Below are 27,252 nucleotides of genomic sequence, written 5' to 3' on the forward strand. Positions count from 1 at the left end.
GACCCGGTCCCTCTCGGGATGGTAGCAAGGGAGCCGTCTGAGTACTAGTGACTGGGTTTTACCCCTTTCTCCTGCTCTTCTGGCCTGCTACTCTGTGCTACGCCCGTGCTTACCTTGCTCCCGGAGACCCGGTCCCTCTCGGGAGGGTAACAAGGGAGCTGTCTGATACACTGATCAAAATAGAGTCTAGAAATAGACCCATGTATAAGCAGTCACTTGATTTTTTTTTCAAAGGTAACAATGTGGTTCAAAGTGGAAAGGAAGCTATTTTCAACAAATGGTGATGAACTAAATGGGATATCCAGTAGCAGGGGCGGAACAGAGTCTTGATTCTCCACCTCATCCTATACACGAAGGCTAATTCCAAAGTTCAATAAATGAACAAAAACCTTAATTCAAAAACTGGAACTTTACAGAAGAAAGTTGAATGGCTCCCGAGCATATGAAAATGTGAAATAAAATCCCAAGCCATGGGGGATGAACATTAGAACTACCCGGAGACACCACTGTGCACCCATCACTACAGCTGAAAGGAGAAAGTCAACAATCCAAGGTGCAGTGTAGTAAATTACTTAATGTGGCTTTTCTACCCATAAGTCTTTGTAAACTCCAAGGTGGGATTTGCTATGAGCAACTGAGGAGCTCCTGATTGCTAAAGTTGTCCACCTGGAGTATTTCTGTTGGGAGTGGCACAAAACAATGTTCTGGGAGGTTCCCACACTCTCTCAGGTGCTTAGGGTTCTGATGCTATATGATTAGCTAGTTTGGCCACTCTGCCAGACTCAAAAGGAGGCCTCCCAGAGGCAGAAGAAGTCTCTCTCTGACTGTTGGTTGAGGAAGACATGCTGCTGAAAGAGATACACACTCCTGAAAGAGACACAAGAGACACGCATTGCTGAATGAGACACCAAGGGACACTCACTGTTGGGAGAGAGACTGTGAGAGACTGTTAGGAGAGAGACTGAGTGTTTTTCCTGAACTTGAATTGTAGCCTAGTACTTCCCTAATAAACCCCGTAATCTGTGAGTTCTGTGTGGCCACTGCAGTGATTTACTGAACCCAGGAGAGAGGTGGTAGGTACTTTGGGAGAACAGTTGGTGAGAGGGCTAGAGGGAGGCAGCATGTCTGGCCTTGCAGTAATAGGCCTTGGACTACTGATGGTGATTCTGTCTTCCTCTTGTGGTGTTAGAGGAGGTCAGGAGATGCTGCCTCCTTGCCCTTTTTGCCTAACGTCAGTCTCAGACTAATACTCTAGTGGAAATGCTCTGCTGGAATATGAAATTGGAAAATGATATCACAGTTTCTAATAAAGTTAAATGCACACTTCGTCTATCAACCAGTAATTCTACTCATAGGTATATATCCAAGATAAATGAGTGCTTAATGTCCCAGGAGTATTAGAATGGAATAAGCCCCCAGATGAAAACAAATGTGTATTAATAGAAAAACTGGATAAACACATTGTGGTATAATCATACAATGAAATTCTACTCACCAACAAAAACTACTGACATGAACTTCCCTTCTATATAATTTCTGCAAAAACTGATCATAGAATCTATCTTTAACTTGATAATAAAATTTAAAATATCTAAAAGCAATTACTTAAGAAATTTTCAACTGTTTTCTTCTTTAAAAGAAGAGTTAATATGGTTGTTCCTAAGGTTCTTCCCATAAAGAGGAATATTTTATTTTCCCAGATGAATACTATTACAGGTAAGATTTCCATATTATTAAAAGCAGCTATCCCTACAGCCAAAACAATTTTAAACTGCAATTAGAATTCCAATGCTTGATGTAGTATACTTCTGTTGTTGTTTTAATTTTAGGAACTACTTGATCTTGACACTAAGTACCACATTTATATTCTCAGCACAGTTATTATGAAATAAACCCAACTCAAAGTTCTTGGATGACCTGTTCCACAATGATGCCACTCCAGGCACTGTAATTTAAAATGTATAAACACACACGTTTGTATGCATGTAAATGCATACGTATGTTTACATGCATGCATACACACAAACACACATAGTCATACATAAGCATAAATAAAAGGCAAAGTTTATAATACAAAAAGGTGCAAATAGAAAATAGGAGAATTTAGGGACAGAAATTATTAATTTCAACCACACCAAGGTAAACCAAACCAATTGAGGCAATTCTGACTTACAGTGACCCCCACCACCTCAGAAACTCAAGGAGGATTCTCTATGAGTCAGAGTTGACCCAACAGCAGTGAGTTTGTTTTTTACTTTTCATTGGGTTTCCAAGGCTGTAAATCTTAAGCCGTGAATCTACAGAGCAGACTGCCTCATCTTCCTCCCACAGAGCAAACTCAAACCAAACCCACTACCATCTGGTTGTGACTCATAGCGACACCTCCTTAGGTTTCTGAGGAATTATCTCTAAGGAAGTAGATTGCCCAGTCTTCCTTTCCAGGAGTAGTTGGTGGGTTTGAACTGTCAGCCTTCTGGTTAGTAGTCAAATGTCTTAAGCACTACACCATCAGAGGTCCCAAAAAGCAGCTGGTGGATTTGAACTGCTGACCCGGTCAGCAGCCAAATACCTTACATACTATGCAACCAGAGCTCCTTAAACCAAGGTAAAAGTACTTTTAAAAAGTAGATCTAAAAGGAATGAATAATTTCAGATAGAGGAGAAAAAAGAAGGAAAAAGTACCTAGGTGAAAGATATCAACGTGAGCAAAAGCACAGTGACATTCAAAAGGCCCTATGTCAAGGCAAATTACAGAGAACTAGAGATGTTTTTAACTATGTGTTCACAACTTACTTATTCTGGCTACTTCACAAGATTGAAAGTGAAATGAGGTGAAATTTAATCAAATTAAAAAAAGACAGATAACTCTAGGGCAAGACATAATGTACTATTAGTAATTATTATAACACATATATCTGCATGACTAAATGATTATAAATAAACCCAGCCTCTTTTTAATTGTACATCCTAATTTGTTCCCCTTTAAAATTATTTCGCCTATCCTCCCATTCCACATGTTAATCTAAGGTTAATTTTTGGTACTTAGTGTCATTAACTAAAACAGTTTCTTTATTTCTGTTTTCCAAAATAGTCTATATATTTTGATTCCTTCTGGAGCTCAGCAGCCCTTTAATTTTTTCTTAAAGGAGCAGAGTACAATAAGAAATATTTTGAGAGTGGAGCTTAAATTACGCTTCCCATCTTCTCATAATCTCTATCCTACTCCAACCCAGACTAAAACACTCCCTTCCATAATACAATGGAAGAAGCACTGAACAGAAAAATGGTAAAGCTATAAAGTTTAGCTAGTTTTAAAGTTAGCTCTCCCATGTGAGAGTTGTCCTCCTTCTTAAAACAGGCAACTCTGAAACTCTTTATGAGTTTTAGAGGTTAGATATCAACAAATGCACTCAATTCTGACACATGGCAACCCCACATGACAGAGCAGAACTGCCCCATAGGGTTTCCAAGGCTGTAATCTTTATGGAAGCAAACTGCCACATCCTTCTCTAGAAGGGTAGTTGGTAGGTTTGAACCACTGACCTTCCAATTAGCAGGTGAGTGAACAACCAATGTGCCACCAGGAGTCCTTCCCAGAGGCTAGAGATGCAGGAAAACAAATTTTTGCTTTCTCTTAATTATACCTCAAGTATAATTAACCTTCTATTATTCTCATAAATTAAGTGCTATCTTCATTTAAAACCTTATTGACATTAAGGAAATTAAAATATAGTCATTTTTGTAATTTCGTTTGATCCTTCATGGTCAAGTGAGAAGTCTTTTAAACAACAGTTAACTTATTCTATGCCTGGGCTGAAAAGTAAGCCAAAGGACAACCACAGAGTTTTTCCTTGAGTAGACTACAAAATCAAATGCCCTTTAAGCATAATAGTCTACCTACTACTACACCAGGTTAAGAGCTATGCCTTGTTTTTGGTAACAATTTTATCAACTCAATGTTTCAACATATGCCACATGAATAGAAGCTCTGGCGTGTATGTGGTTTTTATAAAATGATTACATAAATGAATAAATGCAGATTCTTTTATTAACCAAATCTTTGTAAATATAAAGCTCATAAAGGGAACCACTGATAGTTTGAAAGAAGCCCTGGTGGTGTATTGGTTAAAGAGCTTGGCTGGCAACCAAAGGATGCTACCACTACCAGCTGTTCTGCTGAAAACAGAACACCTTTTTGAGAAAGATGTGGCCGTCTGCTTCAGTAATGATTTACAACCCTGGCAATCCTTCAGGGCAGTTACTAAGTCCTACAGGGTCATCATGAGATGGCACCGAATGGATGGCAACTGGTTTTTTTTTTTTTGGGGGGGGCGTAATCTAAAGGGTATCAGTCTGAGACTGATATACTATGTCTAGTATTTAAAAAAAAAAAAAAAAAACCAACCCTATGGGGCAGTTCCACTCAGTCCTATACTTGGCTGACCCATGGTGTGGATTGGCTAGGCAGCTGGATGTAGATTACCAGTCTCATCCTCAGGCTGAGATCGGTCATCAGCTCCACGGTGGAATCTGCTGTGAGCAGCTGAGTAGATGCCTTCAGTGTGTAGCCTACTTCCAGTACATAAGGAGACGCTTTAAGAAAGGTCTCTTGCTTTTGGCACAACTGGATCCTGCATTTAGCTGAGTCTTCATCTCAGTGGCCTGTATGTTGCCTGCTCACCTTGGGATTGTTCCTGCACTTGAACTCATGGCCTGGTGATCTTGGGACTGTGCCATTTTACCTGTCAATCTTGGGTATGTCAGGCTCAGCAGCTAGCAGTTGCCTGAGTCAGAAAAATCCTCCAGTTCGAGGAGGCCTGGAAGAGGAGGCAAAGCTGAAGCCCAAGGTCGAGGAACACTAGAGCTGGCACTTTGAACTTTGACTTCTAGCCTCAACTGTAAGAAATTAATTCTTGTTTTTTAAAGCCACCCCTCTTGTGGTATATCTGGTATAACACTAGAGAATAAGACAGTTGCCTTTTGGTCAACTCTGACTCATGGCAATGCTATGTGTGTCAGAGCAGAACTGTGCTCCATAGGGTTTTCAGTGGCTAATTTTTTAGTAGATCACCAGGGCTTTCTTCTGGGGCATCTCTGGGTAGACTCAACCCTTTCGATTAGCAGCCAAGCAATGTCAACTGTCTGCACCACCCGGGGACTCCACATCTAGTTGTTGTTGTTGTTGTTGTTGTTGTTATTTGCCGTCGAGTCGGCCCCGACTCATAGTACACATGGGAAAAAATGAGTAGAAAACAGAAGACAGCCAGACCACCATGTAACTTTGCTTTAAGTCATTCTTTCAATATGTGGATTTTATTTTTTAATGTTTTATTATTCATCATGTCAAAGTGTTTCAAATTTAAATAAAATCTCTCAATATCTATTTCTAATGGATCCAACTTTCAATTTGATCATCAAAATCAAAATATTAAAAGCAGACTCCTAATATCCAGAGGACCAAATAATAAATTAGCAATGCTATATAATCTGAGAGGAACATTCAGGTGTTAGTATAATCACCTATGCCACTAAGCCAAACATGTGTGACAACTATCACACCTCTGTCCTAAAGGAGGCTTTTACCAGAAATCTTAAAATCGTGTGACAGTCTTCCTCCTTCCTAACGCTGGTGCCCAGGCACCAGTCCTCTTCATAGCTCCCAGGGTGAAGATACAGAAGAGTAGTGATAGGTTCCTACCGAAAAGCAGGGCAAGAAATTTTTGCTTTTTCTTAATACTATACTATAATCACAGTCAACAACTACTAAAGGGATATAAAGGACACACAATGTCATTTTTGATACCTTGCTCCTAAGAACTTCTTTTATCATGAAATATGCACTGGATTCAAATTAGACTATAAGCCATTAAAATTAAAAGAAGAAAAGTATACACACAAGAAAAGTCCTGAACTGCTCTATAGTTTCAAAAACACCAGAAAATCATAGGTTGGTAAGCAGTGCTGTTTTCAAGAGGTGATGCTCTCCAGTGAAATAGTACAGCAAAACGTTTAAGTAGATCCACAAGTCTGAAAACAGGCCTAAATGGTACAGTAAAACGCTCATGTGACCCAAGAGATCTGAAAGCAGGGACTAATGTTTTCTTCTCTCAGGAACTGAACTCCCCTCTCTTACCAGCTTGCTAATGATAGTGTTTAGAAAGTTACTGAGTTTTATCTTCCTGAGTGTTGAGTTTCTACCCCCTCTGATTTTTTAGTTAGAAAACCAAAGATCCAAGAGATTTAGTGAAATGTTTGTGGAAACCAAAATCTAAACATGAAGGTAAATTCAGATGATCTTAACTACAAAACTAGAAATGCCACTGACAGATAAAAAATCATAGTTTCTGTTGTCAGTAGTGGCAAATGCTTCTGCTTGTTAGTTTTCAAAGTACACACATACTCATGACTAAAACTTATCAAAGGGCATTATGGTACTGCCCACCCTTCATGGGCTCCAATAGAGTCCTATTGACACAGTGGTTAAGCTCTTGGCTGTTAAACAAAAGGTCAAGAGGTTTGAACCCAGGAGCAGCTCCTTGGGAGAAAGATGTGGCAGTCTGCTTCTGTAAAGATTTACAGCCTTGGAAACCCTATGGGGCAGTTCCACTCAGTCCTATGGGGTTACTATGAGATGAGCTTGACTCAGCTACAGTGAGTTTGGTTATCCTCCACGGTTTAGGGGAGATTTTAGAGTTCAAGGAAAACCCTTTTCCTTCAGTATAGTACTTCCCACAAGCAGCACTATATCCATACAATTATTGTTCATGAAGTGGATAAGCTAGTAGCAGAAAGTTACTTTTGCTTCCTGTCATCTCACCTCCTCTCCCTCTCAATTTCTGTGCATAGGAAAAGGGAGAGGCAAAGTTTCAGCCACAAAAAAATGTCAGCTGCTTTCTAAAGGAGCCTCGTAACAGTCCTAGAATTTTCCTTAAGATACTATACAGTAGGCCAGAGGGAAGAACGCTGTGGGGGAGAGGGAGAGAGAGAGTGTGTGAATGTGTGTGTGGAATGAGAGAGAACAATTACATTCTTATAAGACACAGAGAAATATTAGCAACCTGATCTCTATAGATCAGTGCTTATAGTGGCCTATTTGGTATTTGCTTTTGGGTCAAACTTAAATAACGTACAGTTGCAAATTATATACCACAGAGAAGACAAGGAGTCCCAGTGACAGACTCAGACAGCAGAACCGTCACCCACAGTACATCCCCCTCACTAACGTCCATTAAACACATTTCTTCACTACACAATCTGTAAGTTGCAACTCTGTTTTAAAAGGCACAGCAATACATTTTTTTAAATAGTTAAAATATGGATAATTTAAAAAAAAAATTTATTAAACAAGTATTAGTATTAAAATGTGTTTTTTAAAAGGCTTAGAGATTTTAAGATTCAGAACAATAACAACATGTAAGTACTCAAATCAAAACACAATTCTGTGAATTTTCAGACTTTGTATAAAATCTCTGGAATAATTAATTACAACATTGATCAGTAAAACCCAGTAAGAAGCAGTTATACCATAGTAAACAGAAGTGAATTACCTCGTCTTCGCCCATAACTCCTTGCTGCATGTAAACAAAGGACAAATTGTAAAACATTAGAACTAAAAATAAGCCCACATATACAACTATTTATGATATGAAAAGCTATGTGGGCATCTGAAAATTTTTGCTACTTTGTTTTAAGAGATATGACACTAATGCCACTATATATTTGCATGATGTTTTTCCATTTACAAAGCACTTTTTTGATATGTAATATATCATCTGGGCTGTATTAAAAACTCTGAGGTTAACTGGAAATATACCATTAATTTACTCTCACTCAATTGTGTTTAAAAAAAAATCACAAATAAGTATTTGTTCATATCATCAGGCTAGAAATGTGTAACACTTTACATTTAAATAACATCTCAAGTAATCTTCCAAATGAATGGAAACAAGCTGAATTACATTATAAATTTTCTACTTATTATAGAGTTACATGGCATATATGAGGAGCTCTGGTGATTCTGTGGTTAAGGCACAGGGCTGCTAACCAAAAGGTTGGCAGTTCTAACCCACCAGGTGCTCCATGGGAGAAAGTTGAAGCAGTCTGCTTCCATAAAGATTTACAGCTGTGGAAACTCTATGGGGGTTGCTATAAGTCAGAATCAACTCAACTGGCATATACAGTCCAACAAATTCAGATCCAATCCACATATACCAAGGCCTTGCACGGAAGAAGTACTGAAGACTGAGAAGAGGAAGAAGATAGAACAATATTAACTGATACTGAAAGCCTACATAGCTTAGATAGGATGTAAAAAACCATATCAACCCATTCAAACTTATTGAGTCGAAGAAATGATTAATGACACACTATAACTAATCATGTCTTCCATTAATTTTAAGTATTTTATAATAGTTATCTACAAGTGTTTATATCTGTACTTATGGGGTACTTATAGTGTATGGGGAGCTCTGGTGATATAGAGCCTAAGGCACTTGACTACTAACCAGAAGGCTGGTGGTTCAAACCCACCAGCCACTCCTCGGAAAGAAGGTTGGGTAATCTATGACTATAGTGATACTGCCTTGGAAACCCAAAGAAGAGTCACTATGAGTCAGATCTGACTTGATGGCAGTGAGTTTGGTTTGTTTTTGTTTTTTTATGGTGTAAGAAGGATTCAGATACAAATTATAATTAGTATCATCACAGAATGGTACATTATGTGTAAATAATGTAGAAGTAAAAAGTACTAGCAGATTACATACTTCCTTATGGAAAAAAAAAACTTTATTTTTTTTTTTAATAGAAAACTATCAGTTTGATAAAATTCAAAAGTTGTTTGTAAATAACTCTTTTGCTCCAAAACTGGGTACATAGTGAATATTTTTATCATGGAAGTAATCTGTGAAATCAAGGCAAAAATCCAAAACTGACTATTAAAATTAAGATTTTAAACATGTTCATGGTTTTTTAGGTTTGGGGGGGAAATTGATATTGAATAAATCTTAAAGTATATACAAGCATATCTCATCTTACTGTACTTCATTTTATTGGACTTCACAGATACTGCATTTTTTCCAATTTAAACAAACTGAAGGTTTCTGGCCACCCCACATCTAGGAAGCCTATTGACACCTTTTTTCCAACAGCATGTGCTCACTCTGCATTTGTGTGTTGTATTTTGATAATTCTCACAATATTTCAAACTTTTTCGTAATGCTGTTAACACACTCAATAGACTACAGGACAATGTAAATGTAACTTTGATATGTGGTGGGAAACCAAAACATCCCTTCCACTCCTTTATTGCATAGTTGCTATGTTGTGTATCCACTTAATTGTGCATTCGCTTTACTGTGGTAGTCTGGGACCAACACCACCGGATCCCCAAGGTCTGCCTGGGTTAAATTTGTCAGAAATGTGCTCCCCCAAAGCATAAAACTTAGTGATCAAAAGAAAAATACCTACATTGTTAAATGTAACATTTACATTTAACATCTTATCCAAGTTTTATAAAATATACAGGAGCTCTGGTAGCATAGTGCCTAAGGCAGTTGACTGCTAACCAGAAGGCTGGTGGTTCAAACCCACCAGCCACTCCTCAGAAGGAAGACGGGGCAATCTACTTCGGTAGTGGATACTGCCTCGGAAACCCAAGGAGGGGTCGCTATGAGTCAGGTCCAACTCCACGGCACACAACAACAACACAACGTGTCTAATCTTACTCTAAAGCTTTAATATAGAGAAGTGAGTCTACAAGGGAAGGATACAGCGCTAGTCCCTCAACAGTGATGAGGAAGGCAGGCAAACTGGTCAACTCTTAGTCATTTATACTGCTATTTGCCAAGTCAATAAATATAAAAGCTCCCATCAGAGCTTTTATGTAAACTAACTTCTCTGCTTCTATAGTATCTTTATTTAGTGATATAATCCATTGCAGATTTAACTGGTCCTTGAACTCTAAGTCCCTCAAAGCCTGGCAGATTTACTTTATAGCTTGCCTGACCCATATTAGCTTGGGTTGATGGTAGGGGTAGAACTGACCATTCGAAATGTTTTTGTTTAGATCTTCTGAGACTTGTAAGGCTTAAAACAAACCAACAAACAGGTTCTCAAAGTGATAACTGTGGAAACAGACTGATAAAGGCAATTTTAATAGTGCTATCAAGAATAGGCTGTTGGGCCTAAGTAAGTGGAGTTTAAGTCTTAGCAGTTGTACTAATCCTAGCAATGGTCCAGAAGCCCCCAAACACTGCAAAACACAACAGTCTCAGGAACTGAGCTTCCTGCTTATTCCAAGGCATGACCTAACCATAAAGTCCTCCAGTACTCATTTGCTTTGGGGATCTGTACTCATGGGTACAGGAGGTCAAAGATTTACAAAGCAACTGAAACATCTCATCAAGGTTACAGTCAAATTGTGAATTACAATGAAGTCACAATGGGGGCACATGATTCTAGACTCACTGAGAAAATTAATGACCTCACAAGCAATTTATGTTTATAGCTATTGTGTTCTTAGTTGACTCAGCCTACTCAATACTAAAATAATGAAAATGCATACAAATGCTGACAGCACTTTAGTTTCATCTCCTTCCTAAACTTGGAAATAAGTATTTAGAAACTTTCTCCAACTCTCTCATACCTGAGCAATTTTAGAATATCCTGAAAAGAGCTATTCCACTTATTTTTTGGACCGCTCTCAGATTCCAAGTCTCTACATTACCAAAAATAGAGCTGACTGCAGAAGCAGCTAAATTATGTGAATCATTTCCTACTCCCTGTCATGGAAACAATCAAACTGCTACCATCACACTAAACAATGGTCAGTGTACTCACTTTCCTACCAATGTTTCTGTGTGACTTTCTGGAGGATGTTCCACTGGGGCTCTCACTCAGAATTATCAAAAACCCCAGGGAGAAAAGAATCATTGAGTGACCACTCCCTATAAGTTTTTAAAAAAGACTTCTTTAAACAGTGCCCCTCTAAAGCCCTTTGTCCAAAAAGTGAGCAATTTGATTTTCAAAAATTGTATTTAAAACATTAATTTTTAGGTACATATATTTATAAAGATGAGTACACCTGATTTAAGCAAAAAGAAAAATTAAGAAAGTGAGTTAGCTATTTAACGCCCCCACTTCACCCCCACACACATTTATAAAGATAATAAGGTAGCTCAGGGCAAACCCTGAAGAATCCCCTGTCAAAGGGACGTCTCAGTTTGTCCTAGAGGCCCAATCATCTTACTAAAAAACCAGGCAGAGAACCTGGCCTCCAATATGACAGTCCTTTTCAAAGATCCAAAATGCATCTGCCATAACCCACTCTACGCACTACCCTCAGCAAAACCAAGAACTGACAGTCATCTAAGAGCTCTACTTTCATGACTTAATGCAGTGGATTTAGAGCTGTGCTTTCAGAAATATAATTTCATGACTGAGTAAATGTCCATAATTAAAAGATACACATAAAGTCTTTCCTCCCCCAAAATACAGCAAGCTCTTCATTATATACAAGGCTCGATGTGGGTAACCAAGGCAAACTGAAGTTTCTAAATAGCTGGCTAACGCCACCTCCACAATTCTGCTCCATTTCTTTCCCTTTTGAAAAATTACAGGTACTAAAAATGCAAACTGTCTTCCTTGGGAGAGGGAGGAAGGTGTACTATAATACAAACCCAAGCAAATACTTGAATGATACATCATTTTGTATTGTCCTTGACTACTATGGAAGAAAGGAGTTCTGGTTGCATAGTGCCTAAGGCACTTGACTGTTAACCAGAAGGCTGGTAGTTCAAACCCACCAGCCACTCCTTGGAAGGAAGATGGGGCAATCTCCTTCCGTAGTGATAATGCCTTGGAAACCCAAGGAGGGGTCGCTATGAGTCGGGTCTGACTCAACAGCCCATAACAACAATTATGGAAGAGAGGCAATTTTTTAAACTTTAACTTCTGATGGAAAAAGTATAAGAATTATCCACTTAGAAATACAAACTCTGAAGCCGTCATTCTAACTTCCAGACAGTTTTTAACTTGGTTGCTGTTGTCACGTGCTGTCGACTCAGGTGACTCGTAGTGCCACTTTGTACAACAGAACAAAACACTCCCAGGCCCTGTGCCGTCCTCACCATCATGTCTATGCTTGAGCCCATCACTGAAGCCAGTGTGTGACTCCACCTTATGGGGGGTCTTCCCCTTTTGTGTTGACCCTCTATTTTACCATACCTTCCCCAGGGACTGACAACATGACCAAAGTACATGGCCATTCTCCCTTCTTAACAACCTGCACATTCCTATGTAATGTGGCTTCCCCTAAACTGCTTCTGGATGTTAAACGTGGACTGTTTTACAACATTTGAATTACTGAATAACAGCAGTCTCTACCAGTAAATTCAACTTTACTACTTTGAGGAAGACAGTCTGTTCAAAAGTAGGAGTCTGCTATATTTCTGTGACATTTTTAAATTGCTTTTAATTTTTTTTTTTTTTTAAATCTGAACAACTTCCCTAGATAATCAGACCTGGAATTATACTACTTTTTTTTTTTCTTTTAAATATGTGAAGTCACAGAGGCTCAGAGTTAAGGAATTGCTAGAGGCACTTCATAGTTTCACTCAGTCTAAGCAACTTCCTTACCTTCATTTTACTCCCTGTTTATCCCTCCTAAAAAGAAAATTTAAAAGTTTAACCATGACTGGTAATTAACTGTTGGAGTTGGAACCAATTCAATGGCACACCAACATGCAATCATAAAACCTTACAATATTTGCCGTACCTGCATAACTGTACTATTATTTATATGTTATTTTTCATTAAAGGGACTCAAGCCTAAAATCACTATAACAGCATAGATTTTTGCCCGTTATGTATTTTCTAAGGACCATTCTTTAACTGCAGCAGTCACAAATTTATTTTAATGTGTACCTGTGTACCATCAAAAGTCACCTGGTACCACCAATGGCAAGTGCACCACACTTTAGGAAACACTGAGAGCTATTTTGTTTTATTGATTCAAGTTTTGTCTCTACGTAACTTCTCCCGAATGTTCAAATTTAGCTTTCTGCAATAACAGAAGCCTTTTTTTGTTCACTGTATGACAGCCTCTGTCTTTATATTGTCCACAGTAAACATTCCTTAGTTGCAGGAAACAATTTGTACCCTTTCATTATCAACTTCATTCCCATGACAGCAGCTCACATTTACTGTCAGGCACTGTCATACATACTTGACAGGAATGAACTCAGGAATCCATGGTGCCAATCACTAAGAACTGCTGTTTAACCAGAACTACTTCAGAATTTATTACTAAACACTGATTTTCAAAACCCAATACTATTAGCTAGGCTTGTTGCTTTAGTAAACAACTTACTTAACCAACTGCCTAATAGTGAGCTAAATCTAGAGTTAAATTTTTGACATACTCAAAAAAAAAAAAAGTTCCTTTTGCCTTAGAAACATCTCATGTCTGATTTTTGCTTCCTCTTTTAGACAATGACCTCAAATGAGTAAAAGGAATTTTTCTTTTTGAATCAAAATTGCCTTTTTTAATGACTTAAAAACAGTTTGATGCCCTAGTTTCATGATCTTTTTTTTTACCCCCTAGTCGCTTACCCAATAAAGTACAAAATTTCAAGTTGGCTTGCTGTGCTAACTATGCATTGTGGCCCCAAATGGCTGAGTACTCAGGGTGTTCAGCTAGTTGGGAAAAAAAAAAAAAATTGTCTACAGATGCAACTCTTGCCTGAAAAAGTCTTGTGTGTCTACTAGGTAACAAAACACTTTTCAACTGAACATTTTTAATAATGTTTAGTTTCATTAAAAGCGTAAATTGTTGTAACAGTTTGTGGCTACTAAGCTTAGTGTTTACACCTAATTGATGTGTTTTAATGTGATTACATATACTTCTAGATCACCCCAGCTTATTGTCCATTTAGCAATCTATGAACATCTGAGAATGACCTAACAAATTATCTCAGAAATCGGTTATCTGTTGCCATCAAGTTAATTCTGACTCATCAGGACCCTACAGGGCAGGACAGAAGTACCCCACAGGGCTTCCAAGGCTGTAATCTTTATGGAAGCAGACTGTCTCATGTGCCCCTCACAAAGCAGCTGATTGGTTCAAACCTCTGACCTTTGGGTTCGTAGCCAAGCATTTGAACCAGTGCACTTTCCTTCAAGTAAATTTTAACAGAATCCGGGAAACATACCTGAATCAAAGTTTTTAAACTGAATTGCTCATTAAAAGGTAAAACAGAAAGATGAATGATATTTACTACATAATATGCAAAAAAAATTAAAGTATTTAAGAAAGTTAGAATTAATAAATAAGTAATTTATTGGTACCTAATATCATTAGGCCAAGAGAATAAAAATTACAAACTATTTTCAGTTCTGTGAACTTCATTTCAATAATATCATTTTTAATCAGATTTACAGTTCAGCTACCCAAATAATTTTTTTTTTCTTCCAGGTTAGGAAAAATATTGAATGAAGAAGTTCTGGAATGCAATTCCTAGTATCCTTCTGGTCCAAGTTTGTGTAAACACCATAATCCATTGAGCTCAAGAATGTGGCCTAGAAAGGCCTCAGCCATTTCTGTCTTTGTCCCCACTGTTAGGACCTGGGTGATTCTTTCCCTAACCAACCTTCAAAGGCCTCACTAATTAGGTCACCTAGTGTACTCAGACTCGATGGCAAATAACAACAACAACAAGTGTACTCAGACAAAGGTGGAGTGTGCTGGGCAATTCCATACGTAACAGTTAAGTGCTGAATTAACGAACCATCCCCTTAACGGACGACCTGCTTCTTCAGTATTTCTCTCAGTCCAAAAATCCTATTGACACTGACAATCTCTAAGGTAGTCTGGACTTTATTTCCATCTTTCTGTCACACCATTTTTGTTCCCCATCTTCACTGCTCTCTTTTTCCAACAAAGGTTTAGTTGAAATAGAAGAGACAAGCTGCTCCTACACAAGTTTTTTTTTTTTTAATAAATACTATGTCTACCACATTCCTTCCTTCTCCTTCTCTCACATCACCCACCTTCAGATTTAAAATTACTTTCATTAAAAATATTTTAATCCTCTATTGCTCTTCCCACAATCATGGGTATGCTAAGCACTGGGATTCTCTGAATATGCCAATGTTTGTTTTAGTGAAGGAAAAAAATAAGTAAATAAACTTCAATGAAAGCTCATTTCTTCTTTTTCTTAGTCTAGTAAACTTCATTATATATTCATTCAAGTTAGAATAAATTAAGCTAGTATGACCATCATATTCAGACTCACCAGTATATTCCTTAGTTAAATATAAACACAAGTGCTATTACTAAGTAACTAGTTGTACTAACTTTGTAAACATCTCATTTATTCTTTATAATAAAACCGAAGGTTGAACTTCTCATTTCACAGATGGAGAAACTGAAGTTCAGAAGAACGAACTTAGTTGTCCAAGGTAATACCTTAAACTGGAGGGACATAATTCACGTCTGCGCTGCCCCCAAGTCAGGAATGACTGAATTAAATCATACTGCCACAATTGTATTTCATGGCTACTTTATACATATATAATTCATAACCAGAATCTATTCAAAATTCCAAATTCTGCTTTCCACACAGGAGTAGCTCTAACTCTTTTATATTTACATAATGATTATCTGTGGGAGGGTTATACAAAAACATGCACTCAATCACCTTTATTTATATAAATCAATTGAAAATATAAAATGTTTTATATAACTTACCATTTAACATCAACAGATTGTCAGTCCCTGGATGTGGATAGCTCAATCGACCTGTAAAACAAGATGGGAAAAGAAGTTTGAAGATTATGGAGCTATTTGAAAATGTGAAAGGGAAAAAAAAAAATGGGTGGCAGGTGGTGAGACGGGAACTATGGAACACAGTATTCTTCTTAGGAACTAAAAAGCTAATGTATAACTCAAAACAATCAACTAAAAATTCTTTGACTCAAGTTGAAAATACAGGAAAGAGTTAACCTTAGTTCCTAGATCCTAAGATCACAATGTGATTTGGGAGCAATGCCAACAGAATAAAGCCTCTTGGTGTGTTTGAAATGTACAAACAGCGTAAGTAGCCTAGTCTCCTGGACTTTAGTATGTGATGCCAATTAATCTTTTCAAAGCTGAGATTTTCTGAGTTTTCTCTATTTTTCCAAAAAATAAAATATAAAACTTGAAGGAAAAAATTCATAATCCTAAATAAAAAATAACTAATATATTAAATTCCATGTGGTTTTATAGTTGTTTATAAATAAATTTAAAGAAAACATTTCAAAGGCATCATTACAAATGATATTTGAAATTGAACTTATTCAAAGTTCACTAATACTTAAAAATGAAAATATTAAAGCTTAATCGAATCGTTATTTCCTGAAGGTGATTCTTCATTCAGAAGTTTTGCATTTACTAAATTTAAAACAATTACAGTACTACATACTGGGTGAAGAAAAGAGTAAGACATAAAACATACTGTGGCTTAGCCAGCATTTTTACATCAAAACCAGGGAATCGAACAAATTCTTCCCAGTTCAGTCATGGTCAAGGGAGCAAAACCAGAACAGACCTCAAGTTTTAAAATTTGGGTGAACTGGAATGATAACTGGACTGGGAAAAAACTATAGGGCAAAGCCCTGCTAGAGAGTTAATCCCCCTTTCAGAAAACAAGGGCAGTGTGCATGCTACATAGCAACTAAATCTCTCGCCCTTGGATTTTGAGCAGGGCTCATGAATGGTGGTCGATCATGCTGCTTTGAACATGTGTTATACTCCACAGTCCTGGCAATAATCCAGTCTCCAATATCAGACTCTTGAAAAGGCCTCATTCTGCCTATTCTGAATCTCCCATTCCAGGGCTTTGACCTGTAATAATTTTTCCTTTTCTGGTTATTGTTCCAGATCATCCAAATTTCAAAAAATCCAACCCTGTATTGGTTTCACTTCACAGACCTTAACTAAACCAATTTGAACCGGTTCAAAGCCCTGATCAAAACACTCGTTTGACTAAAACACCAACACTGAGGATGATCATTATATTTTGCTCATTAAAATACAAGATACTTCTTTCTAATGATAGACTATTAAAAAGGTACATTAAGATCCACTTAGAAAATTGCTAAAAACTAAATGCCCCTGCAGTTGCATTTAAGCAACTTGCAGCACAGACCCTTTAAAAAGACACTATGACAGCATATCATTCATTGATGCCAAAAGGGTGACCAACAAATACCTGAACAAATTTGATATTAGTAAGGAATACAGATTAAACTGAACCTACAATGGCCATCTTAGCAAGTACTTTATGCTCTAAGGGCCCTTTATTACTTATATTGAAATATCCTATAAAAGGGTTCTTCGGTGCTACAAATAGTTTATATACTTGGCTGCTAACTACAAAGTTATAGTTTTGAGCCTATCCAGAGGTGTGCACTGGAAAAATGTCTTGATGAACTACTTTAAAAAATACTAGCCATTGAAAACCCTACAGAGCATAGTTTCACTCTGACACCATGAGTCAAACAGACTGTGGGGCAACTGGTATCCCATACAAGACAGAGTTTGTCTGTTGGCTTATGCTTTGATTATGATTTCAGAGGATACACTCATCTAATAACACAGAGTGAGTGGCAAAGATAATCCAATTCTGACCTTAGAAATGAATACATATACATACATAGCATATACCTGCTGCCATCAAGTTGATTCCAATTCATAGTGATCTTATAGGACAGGATAGAACTCCTCTTTAGAATTTCCAAGGCTGTAAATTGTTACAGAAGTAGAATCTCCTATCTTTCTCCCAAGGAGCAGCTAGGGGTGGGGGTGGTTTCAAACTGCCAACCTTTATAAGTTGAGTGCTTAAACATTGCACCACCAGGGCTCCCTCCATATAGTACACACATACCTGTACATGCATACAGACATACTGTTTGCCATCTAGTCAATTCTAACTTATAGTGACCTTACAGGACAGAGTAGAAATAACTCCATTGGGTATCCAAAGCTGTAACCTTTATGGGCGTAGACTGCCACACCTTTCTCCCTGAGAGCAGCTGGGAGGTTCACACAGCTGACCTTTGGTTAGCAGCTGCACACGTTAACCATTGTGCCACCAGGGCTCCTTCATGTATACATAGAAGAGTATGAGCAAGAGGCTCAGATAGAAATGGAAACTCAAGCTTACCTATGCTAGATTTTAATAACATCAGCATCCCTTTGAAATACCGTAACTTTTTATCACATAATGTTTATTTATAATCTTCTTACCACTCTTGTGGTTAGGTTCCAGCAAGTCAACTCTGATTAAAAGTGAACCTATGTATAACAGAACGAAACATGCCCAGTTTTATGCCATCCTTACAATCCTTGCTGTGCGTGAGCCCATCGCTGCAGCCACTGTGTCAATCCATCTCATTGAGTGTCGTCCCCTTTTTTGCTGACCCTCTACTCTACCAAGCATGACATCCTTTACCCAGGGTATGGCCCCTTCTGACAACATGAACAAAGTGAGACCAAGTCTGGGGATTCTTCCTTCTAAGAAGCATTATGGCTGTACTTCTTCTAGGACAGATCTGTTCATTCTTCTGGCAGTCCACAGTATTTTCCCTATTCTTCGCCAAAACCACAATTCAAAGGAATCTACACTTCTTTAGTCTTCCTTATTCACTGTCTATCTTTCACATGCATATGAGGTGATTGAAAATACCATGGCTTGCTTGAGTTAGGCACGCTTGTCTTCAAAATAACATCTTCACTCTTTAACATTTAAGGAGGTCCCCTACAGCAGCTATGTCCAGTGCAAATACCACATCTCATTTCTTGACTGCTGCTTTCATGGGTGTTGATTGTGGATCCAAGTAAAATGAAATCTTTTATGACCTCAATCTTTTCTCCACTGTCATTATGTTGCTTACTGGTCCAGCTGTGAGGAATTTTGTTTTCTTCATATTGAGGTGTAACCCATATAGTGAAGACTGTAGTCTTTGATCTTCATCAATAAGTGCTTCAAGTCATCTTCACTTTCAGCAAGCAAAGTTGTGTCATCTGCATATCATAGGTTGTTAATGAGTCTTCCTCCAATCCTGATGCCATGCTCTTCTTCATACAGTCCAGCTTCTTGGATTATTTTCTCAGCATACAGACTGAATAAGTATGGTGAAAGGATGTAACTCTGACACCCTTCCTGAGTTTAAACCATGCAGTATCCCCTTGTCCTGTTCAAACAACAGCCTCTTGGTCTATGTACAGGTTCCTCATGAGTATAATTAAATGTTCTGGAATTTCCATTCTTTGCAATGTTATCCATAACTTGTTATGATCCAAACAGTCAAATGTCTTTGCATAGTCAATAAAACCCAGGTAAGTATCTTCCTGGTACTCTTTGCTTTCAGCCAAGATGCATGTGACTTTAGCAATGATGATATCCCTAGTTTCACATACTCTTCTGAATCTAGCTTGAATTTCTGAAAGTTCCCTGTCAATATACTGTTACAACCATTTCTGAATTGTCTTCAGCAAAATTTCACTTGTGATATTAATGACATCATCCAGTAACATCCACATTCTGTTGCATCACATTTTTTTGGAATAGGCAGAAACATGGCTCTCTTCCAATTAGTTGGCCAGGTAGCTGTCATCCAAATTTCTTGGCATAAATGAGAAAGCACCACCAGTGCTACAACTGTTTGTTGAAACATCTCAATGGGTATCTCATCAATTCTTGGAGCCTTATTTTTCACCAATTCCTTCACTGTGGCTTAGACTTCTTCCTTCAATACCACTGGTTCTTAATTATAAACTACCTCCTGAAATGGTTAAATGTTGACCAATTCTTTCTGGTACAGTGACTTTGTGTATTCCTTCCATCTTCTTTTGATGCATATGTAATATTTTTCTCATAGATCCTTCAATGTTGCAGTTCAAGACTTGAATTTTTTCATCAGTTCTTTCAGCTTGGAAAATGTTGAGCATGTTCTTCCCTTTGGTTTTCTAATTCCAGGTCTTGGCACATTTTATCATAATACTTTCCTTTGTCTTCTCAAGCTGCCCTTTGAAATCTTCTGTTCAACTCTTTTATTTCATCATTTCTTCCATTTTTTTTTAGCTACTCTCTGTTCAAGAGCAAGTTTCATAGAATTTTCTGACATCTATTTTGGTCATTTCTTCCTTTCCTGTCATTTTAATGACCTTTTGCTTTCTTCATATATGATATCCTTGATGTCATCCCATACTTCTTCTAGTCTTTCATCATTAGCATTCAATGCATCAAATCTATTCTTTAAATGGTCTCTAAGATCAGGTGGGATATAATCAAGGCCGTATTTTGGCTCTCATGGACTCTCTTCAATGTTTTTTTCAGCTTCAACTTGAACTTGCATATGAGCAATTGATGGTCTGCTCCACAGTCAGTCAGCTCCTGGCCTTGTTTTGACTGATGACACTGAGCTTCTCTATCACCTCTTTCCACAATGTAGTCAATTTGATTGCTGTGCATTCCATCTGGTGAGGTCCACGTGTATAGTTGCCATATATGTTGTTGAAAAAGGTATTTGCAATGAATAAGTCATTGGTCTTGCAAAATTCTATCATGAGATCTATCACCAACACCATATTTTCTAGCTATTAATGCTCCTTGTTTGTTTCCAAGTTTTGCTTTCCAATCATCAGTAATAATCAATACATCTTGACTGCATGTTTGGGCAATTTCATACTGCAGAAGTTGGTAAGATTCTTCAATTTCTTCATCTTTGGCTTTAGTGATTGGTTTGTAAATTTGAATAACAGTAGTATTAACTGGTCTTCTTTGTATACATATGAATATTTCTTATTACTGACAGCACTGTACTTCAGGATAGATCTTGAAATGTTCTTTTTGACAATGAATTTAACACCATTCCTCTTCAATTTTTCATTCCTGGCATTGTAGACCATGTGATTATCTGACTGAAAATGGCCAACACCAGTCCATTTGAGCTCACTATTGCCTAGGATATTGACCTTTATGTATTCCATTTCATTTTTTACAACTTCCAATTTTCATACCTTCATACTACTTGTATTTCATGTTCTGATTATTAATGAAAGTTTGCTGCTGTTTCTTCTCAAGTTGAGTCATGTCACATCAGCAAATGTGGTGGTCCCAAAAGCTCATCCACATCATTAAGGTTGACTCTACTTTGAGAAGGCAGCTCTTCCCCAGTTGTATTTGAGTACCTTCCAATCTGAGGGTCTCATCTTCTTGCACTTTATCAGATAATGTTTCACTGCTCTTCAAAAAGTTTTCTAGTAATATTTCAGATAGTGTTCACTGCTATCCATAATATTTTCAGTGACCAACTTTTTCAGAAGTGATGGCCCCATTCTTCTTCCCAGTCTGACTCAGTCTAGAAGCTTTGCTGAAACCTGCTGACTGATCCTGTTGCTATTTGAAATACCGGTGGTATAACTTCTAGCATTACAGCAACATGCAAGCCACCACTATATGACAAACTGACAGATGAGTGGTGGCAAGCCTACAGCATCCAGTATTTCCAGGTGGTCTTCCATCTAAGTATTAAGCAGTTCCAACCCTGCCTAGCTTCTGAGATCAGATGAGATCAGGTGCATTCAGGGTGATATGGCCATATGTTCTTTTAGATAACCAAATTTAGAGAACAATTTAGGATTTGGACAGATTACTATAAAAAATTACTATCACATCTCTGAGATTGAAGAGCAAAAAGTCCTACAAAACTGGCAAGCAGTATGATTATTCAGTATAACAAGATGATTGAAAAGCTTTCCATACTTACCTTTTGCTAACATGAGTAAGATATGGTCCCTGCTTATGACGTAGCAAGAGATATTGACTCAATTATATGATCTCAATAAAATCTGCCAAGTGCAGAACAAATTATATACAGCATATTATTGTTGTTATAGTTGCTACTGAGTCGATCCTGAGAAATGGTGCTCCACAGGATTTAAGTCTGTGATCTTTAAGAAGCAGACTGCCAGGATTTAGTTCCAAAGTGCTTCTGGGTAGAGCTAAACTGCCAACCTTTTAGTAAGTAAGCTTTATAGAAAACACAAAGGAGTACTGAACCAAGCCTAGAGATTCAGGTAAGACTTCTTGGAAAAGTAAACTGAGCAAGACCAAAAGCCTGAGGCCTATTTCCACCTCGAAAGACAGTCAGTTATCAATTGGTACATAATTATCCTCTAGCATGTTCAATGTTTATTTATCCTGAGACACTGGTAACAACTGCTAGCCACTCCTCAGAAGGAAGGTTGGGCTGTCTACTTCCGTAGTGATACCACTTCGGAAACCCAAGGAGGGGTCGTTATGGATCGGGTCCAACTCTACAGCAGTGAGTTTGGTTTGGTTTTGGTTAGGAGTCTTTTGACATCTTGGCTCTGGATGGACTGAAAAATATGGAAAATGTGGAAAGTTCAAAGACAGATACCTATTTACAAATGGACATACATTTATACATATGTCCTAAAATACAGTTTCACCAAAAGGAAGATCTCTCAATATAATTATTGAATAATCAAATAAGGAAATTTAGGCTCATTTTCAAATTATCCAATCACTTTTAATTTGTTGTAGTTAGATTCTATAGCGTTGGTTCTGCCTTATACCATATTCCTTGCGTACAGCAGAATGAAACACTGCCTAATCCTGCACCATCCTCACAATCTTCACTATATTTGAGCCCATTGCTGCAGGTACTGTTTCAATTCATCTCATTGAGGGCCTTCCTCTTTTACAGTGACCCTCTACTTTACAAAGCTTGATATCAATTGGTCCCTGCTGATAACATGTCCAAATAAGCGAGAGAAAGCCTTACCTTCCTCACTTCCAAGGAGCATTCTGGCTGTACTTCTTCACAAAACAGATCTGTTCATTCTTCTGACAATCCATAGTATATTCAATATTTTTTGCCAACAGCATAATTCAAAAGCATCAATTCTTCTTTGGTTTTCCTTTTTCATTGCCCAGCTTCCATATATGCATGACACGACTGAAAATACCATGGCTTGGGTCAGGTGCAACTTAGTCCTCAAAGGGACACTGGGGGATTTTTTTATTCCTAACACTTTAAAGAGGTCTTTTGCAGCAGATTTTCCCCAGTGAAATACACTGTTTGATTTCTTGACTGCTGCTTCCATGGGCATTGATTGTGGATCCAAGCAAAATGAAATCCTTGACAATTTCAATCTTCTGTCCACTTATCATGGTGTGGCTTATTGGTCCAGTTGTGAGGATTTTTGTTTTCTTTATGATGAGATATAACCCATACTGAACGCTGTAGTCTTTGATCTTCATCAGTTAAGTGTTTCAAGTCTTCCTCACTTTCAGCAAGCATGGTTTGTGTCACCTGCATATCGCAGATTGTTAAGTCATCCCCCTGATGCTGCATTCTTCATTCTTTTTCATAGTTCAATTTCTCAGATTATCTGCTCAGCATACAGATTGAATAAGTATAGTGAAAATATATAACACTCACTCTCACCTTTCCTGATTTTAAACCATGCAGTATCCCTTTATTCTTGTCAAGCAACTACTTCTTGGTCTATGTACAGTCAGAACATGAGCACAATTAAGTGTTCTGCAATTCAATTCTTTGCATAGTTATCCATAATTTGTTAGATTCATATAGCTGAATACCATTGCACAGTCAATAAACCACAGGTAAACATCATTCTTATATTGTCTACTTTAAGCCAAAATATATCTGCTATCAGCAATGATATCCCTCATTCCATAGCCTCTTCTCAATCTGCTTTGAATTTCTGGCAGTTCTCTATCAATGTACTGTTACAACTGTTTTTTAATTACCTTCAGCAAAATTGAACTTGTGTGTGAGATTAATGATACTGTTCGGTAATTTTTGCATTCAGTTGGATCACCTGCCTTTGGAATAGGCACAACTATGGATCTCTTCTATTCAGATGGCAAGTCAAGTGTCTTCCAAATTTCGTAGCATAGACTAGTGAGTGCTTCCAGCATTACACCCCTTTGATGAAACACTTCAACTGGTATTCCATCAATTCCTGGAGCCTTGTTTTTCATCAATTCCTTCAGTGTAGCTTAGAATTCTTCCTTTCATACCATAGGTTCTTAATCACATACTTCTTCCTGATATGGCTGAACATCAACCAATTCTTTCTGGTACAGTAGCTCTGTGTATTCTTTCCATTTTCTTTTGATGCTTCCTGCAATGTCCAACGTTTTGCCCATAAAATCCTGAAATATTGCAAGTTAAGGCTTGAATTCTGCCTTCAGTTCTTTTGGCTTGAGAAATGCTGAGCATGTTCTTTCCTGCTGGTTTTCTAACTCCAATTCTTTGCACATTTCATTATAATACTTTACTTTGTCTTCTTGAGTTGCCCTGTGAAATCTTCTCTTCAGGTCTTTCACTTCATTTCTTCTGCTCACTTTAGCTGTATCTACATCAAGGAACAAGTTTCAGAGTCTCTCTTGACATCCATTTTTATATTTTTTTCTCTTTCTTGTCTTTTTAATGATCTTTTGCTTCTTTCATATATGATGTCCTTAATGCCATCCCATAACTCATCTGATCTTTCATCATTAGTAGTCAATGCATCAAATCAGTTCTTGATACAGTCTCTAAATTCAGGTGGTACATACTCAAGATCATACTTTGACTCCCTTGGGCTTGTTTTAATTTGCTTTAGCTTCAATTTGAACTTACGTATGAGCAAATAATGGTGCAAAAAGGGTGTGGCAGTGGCATCTGACCTCCTTTAATATCACAAGGGGGAGAGAGAAACAAGATGACCATGAACAGTGCAAGGCTGTTTCCTATGAGGCAGATGACAGACGTGTCACCACTCTCCCACTCTTTTTTGCCAATTCTGACACAAACCGCCCCTTCCATAGCACTCTTTTCTTCTTGCCACACAGAACTCACCAACGATACTCACAATTATGGGGTTTATTATGGTAGTAACAGGTTATAATTCAGGATCAGAAACAACCCAAGATACAGTTCTTCAATCAGTACAACTTTTTCTCCAGTCATGCTAAAGACATACTTCTCTCTGGCCTTGGCCTCTGCCCTGCTAGGCTCTTTTAACTCAGCCAGTAGGTACCTAAGGAGGCATCCTACTCCTCCAGCAAGGTTCTTGCCTGAAGATACTCAGCCTTCTCACTCTGTGGGCTGGGAAGCCTGCTGCTCTGTGTCATGCTAGTCTCTTGGTTCTGTTGCCACTGGTACCAACATCTCTGTGCCATCTCAGGACAGGAATCTCAGGTCCAAGGGTGTACTCGACTCCTGACTCTTCTGTCTTGATGGTAGTGAGATTCCCCTTTGCCACCTCTGGGATGCCTAATTTTAAGCTTAGTGAGATGGCAAAACAGACCCATTTCCATGTTAGGACTACATATACCTTATCTACAGGATCCCAACACTACAAAGGTGCCATATATTTGTATTATTAGCAAGTTGTCCAATACCCTTGGTGATCAACAAGCACCTCACATTTGCATAGTCCCAAGGAGTTCTGGTGGTGTAATGCCTAAGGCATCTGACTGCTAACCAGAAAGCTGGCAGCTCAAACCCACCAGCCACTCCTTGGAAGGAAGACTGGGCAATCTACTTCTGTAGTGATACTCCCTCAGAAACCCGAGGAGGAGTTGCCATGAGTCAGATCCGACTAGATGGCAGTGAATTTTTTTGATGTCCAGTCCTCTGATGGAAGTCACAAAGACCATGGCTAGAAGAAACATTAAGTAATTTACTGTGCCACAGATGGTCTATTCTGCAGCTAGCTTCTGGCATTGTTCTACCTGATGATATAGAACTTCTCCATTACCTCTTTCCACAGATGTAATCAACTCGATCCCTGTGTATTCCATCCAGTGAGGTTCATGTGCATAGTCACTATTTATGTTGTTGAAAAAAATATTTGCAATGAATAGGTCTTTGGTCTTACAAAATTCTATGATGTAATTTCCATCGTCTTTTTTGCCGCCATGGCCATATTTTCCAGCTAATGATCCTTCTTTGTTCTCAGCTTTCACATTCCCATTACCAATAATTATCAAAGCACCTTGCAAAACTGATCAACTCCAGACTTCAGAAGTTAATAAAAATCTTCAATTTCTTCATTTTTGGCATTACTGGCTGGTGCATAAGTTGAATAATAGTCATATTAACTAGTCTTCCTTGTAGACATGTATTTGTGTAAGACACCTGTTTGACCTCTTCATTGCTCTTATTTGCTGTTGAGTCAGTTCCAACTCATGGAAACCCCATGTGTCACATGTAGAGTAGGACTGCTCCACAGGGTTTTCAGGGGTTTGACCTTTTGGAAGCAGATCGCCTGCCTTCTAAAGCATCATGGGTGGGTTTGAACCACCAATCTTTCAACTAGTAGTTGAGTGCTTAACAATTTGTACCACCCAGTGATTTCAAAGTTTTTTATAACCAATTATTAAATTCTCACGATGATCTTATGAGACAGTATCTTCTTGTTTTAAGATGAAGACAGTGTGTCACAAAAGGTTGAATAACTTGAATATGGCTGCTTCAGTTTAGCCATCAGGTCTGCAGTCCAGCCAATAGAAAGAAGGAAAAAAAAGGGAAAGCCTTCCCTTTCAAGGCTACTTCCCAAAAGTGAATATACCACTTTTGCTTATATCTCATTACGCAAATCTTAGTCAAGTGGCCACAGTTAATTACAAAGGAATCTAAGAAATAGTTTTTACTCTTTGCAGTCTTGTGCTTATCTAATATTTGGGGATCCTACTACTGACAAAAGTCCTGGTGGTGTAATGGTTAAACACCGGGCTACTAACTGAAAGGTCACTGGTTAGAATTCACCAGTGGCTCCATAGGAGAAAAGACCTGGTGATCTGCTCAAAACCCTCCTATGGCTTCCTGTCACATTTTGAATAAATATCCGGCTCCTTTTCTTCTACCATTCTAACTGAAATGGCTTCTGTATGATTCCTCCAGCGTGCCAGGTATATTCCCATTTCAAGTTCTTTGTACATCCTCTTCTCTTTGTACTGCTTGAAATGTATTCATCCCAGATATGACCCAAAGCTTGTACCCCTTGCTTCATTCAAGTCTTTAGGGGATGTCTTCACAGACTATCCTGCATAGAACAGCAACTTGTTTCCTTCTCTAGCCCCTTGACACTGTATTTTTTTGTTCATAGCACTGATTACTATCTAACACACTCCTTCATTAAAGGACCCTAGGTAGTGCAGTGGTTAG

General features: G+C 38.1%; 1 protein-coding gene and 1 pseudogene across 1 annotated transcript in view; both read right to left on the reverse strand.

Annotated features, from left to right (window-relative positions):
- The window catches only part of CPEB2 (cytoplasmic polyadenylation element binding protein 2), an 86,624-nt gene that overhangs the window by 28,804 nt on the left and 30,568 nt on the right, over positions 1-27,252 (reverse strand). Inside the window, exons 6-7 of the mRNA XM_007950087.2 lie at positions 15,746-15,796; positions 7,548-7,571 (exon numbers count right to left, since the gene is read on the reverse strand). Coding sequence (XP_007948278.1) covers positions 7,548-7,571; positions 15,746-15,796 — 75 coding nt within the window. The remainder of the gene's footprint in view (positions 1-7,547; positions 7,572-15,745; positions 15,797-27,252) is intronic.
- On the reverse strand, positions 21,529-21,647 carry LOC122150925 (annotated as a pseudogene).

This window comes from Orycteropus afer, unplaced genomic scaffold (assembly GCF_000298275.1).
Source record: "Orycteropus afer afer isolate SDZICR_OR568_19922 unplaced genomic scaffold, OryAfe1.0 scaffold00262, whole genome shotgun sequence".
Lineage (NCBI taxonomy): Eukaryota > Metazoa > Chordata > Mammalia > Tubulidentata > Orycteropodidae > Orycteropus > Orycteropus afer.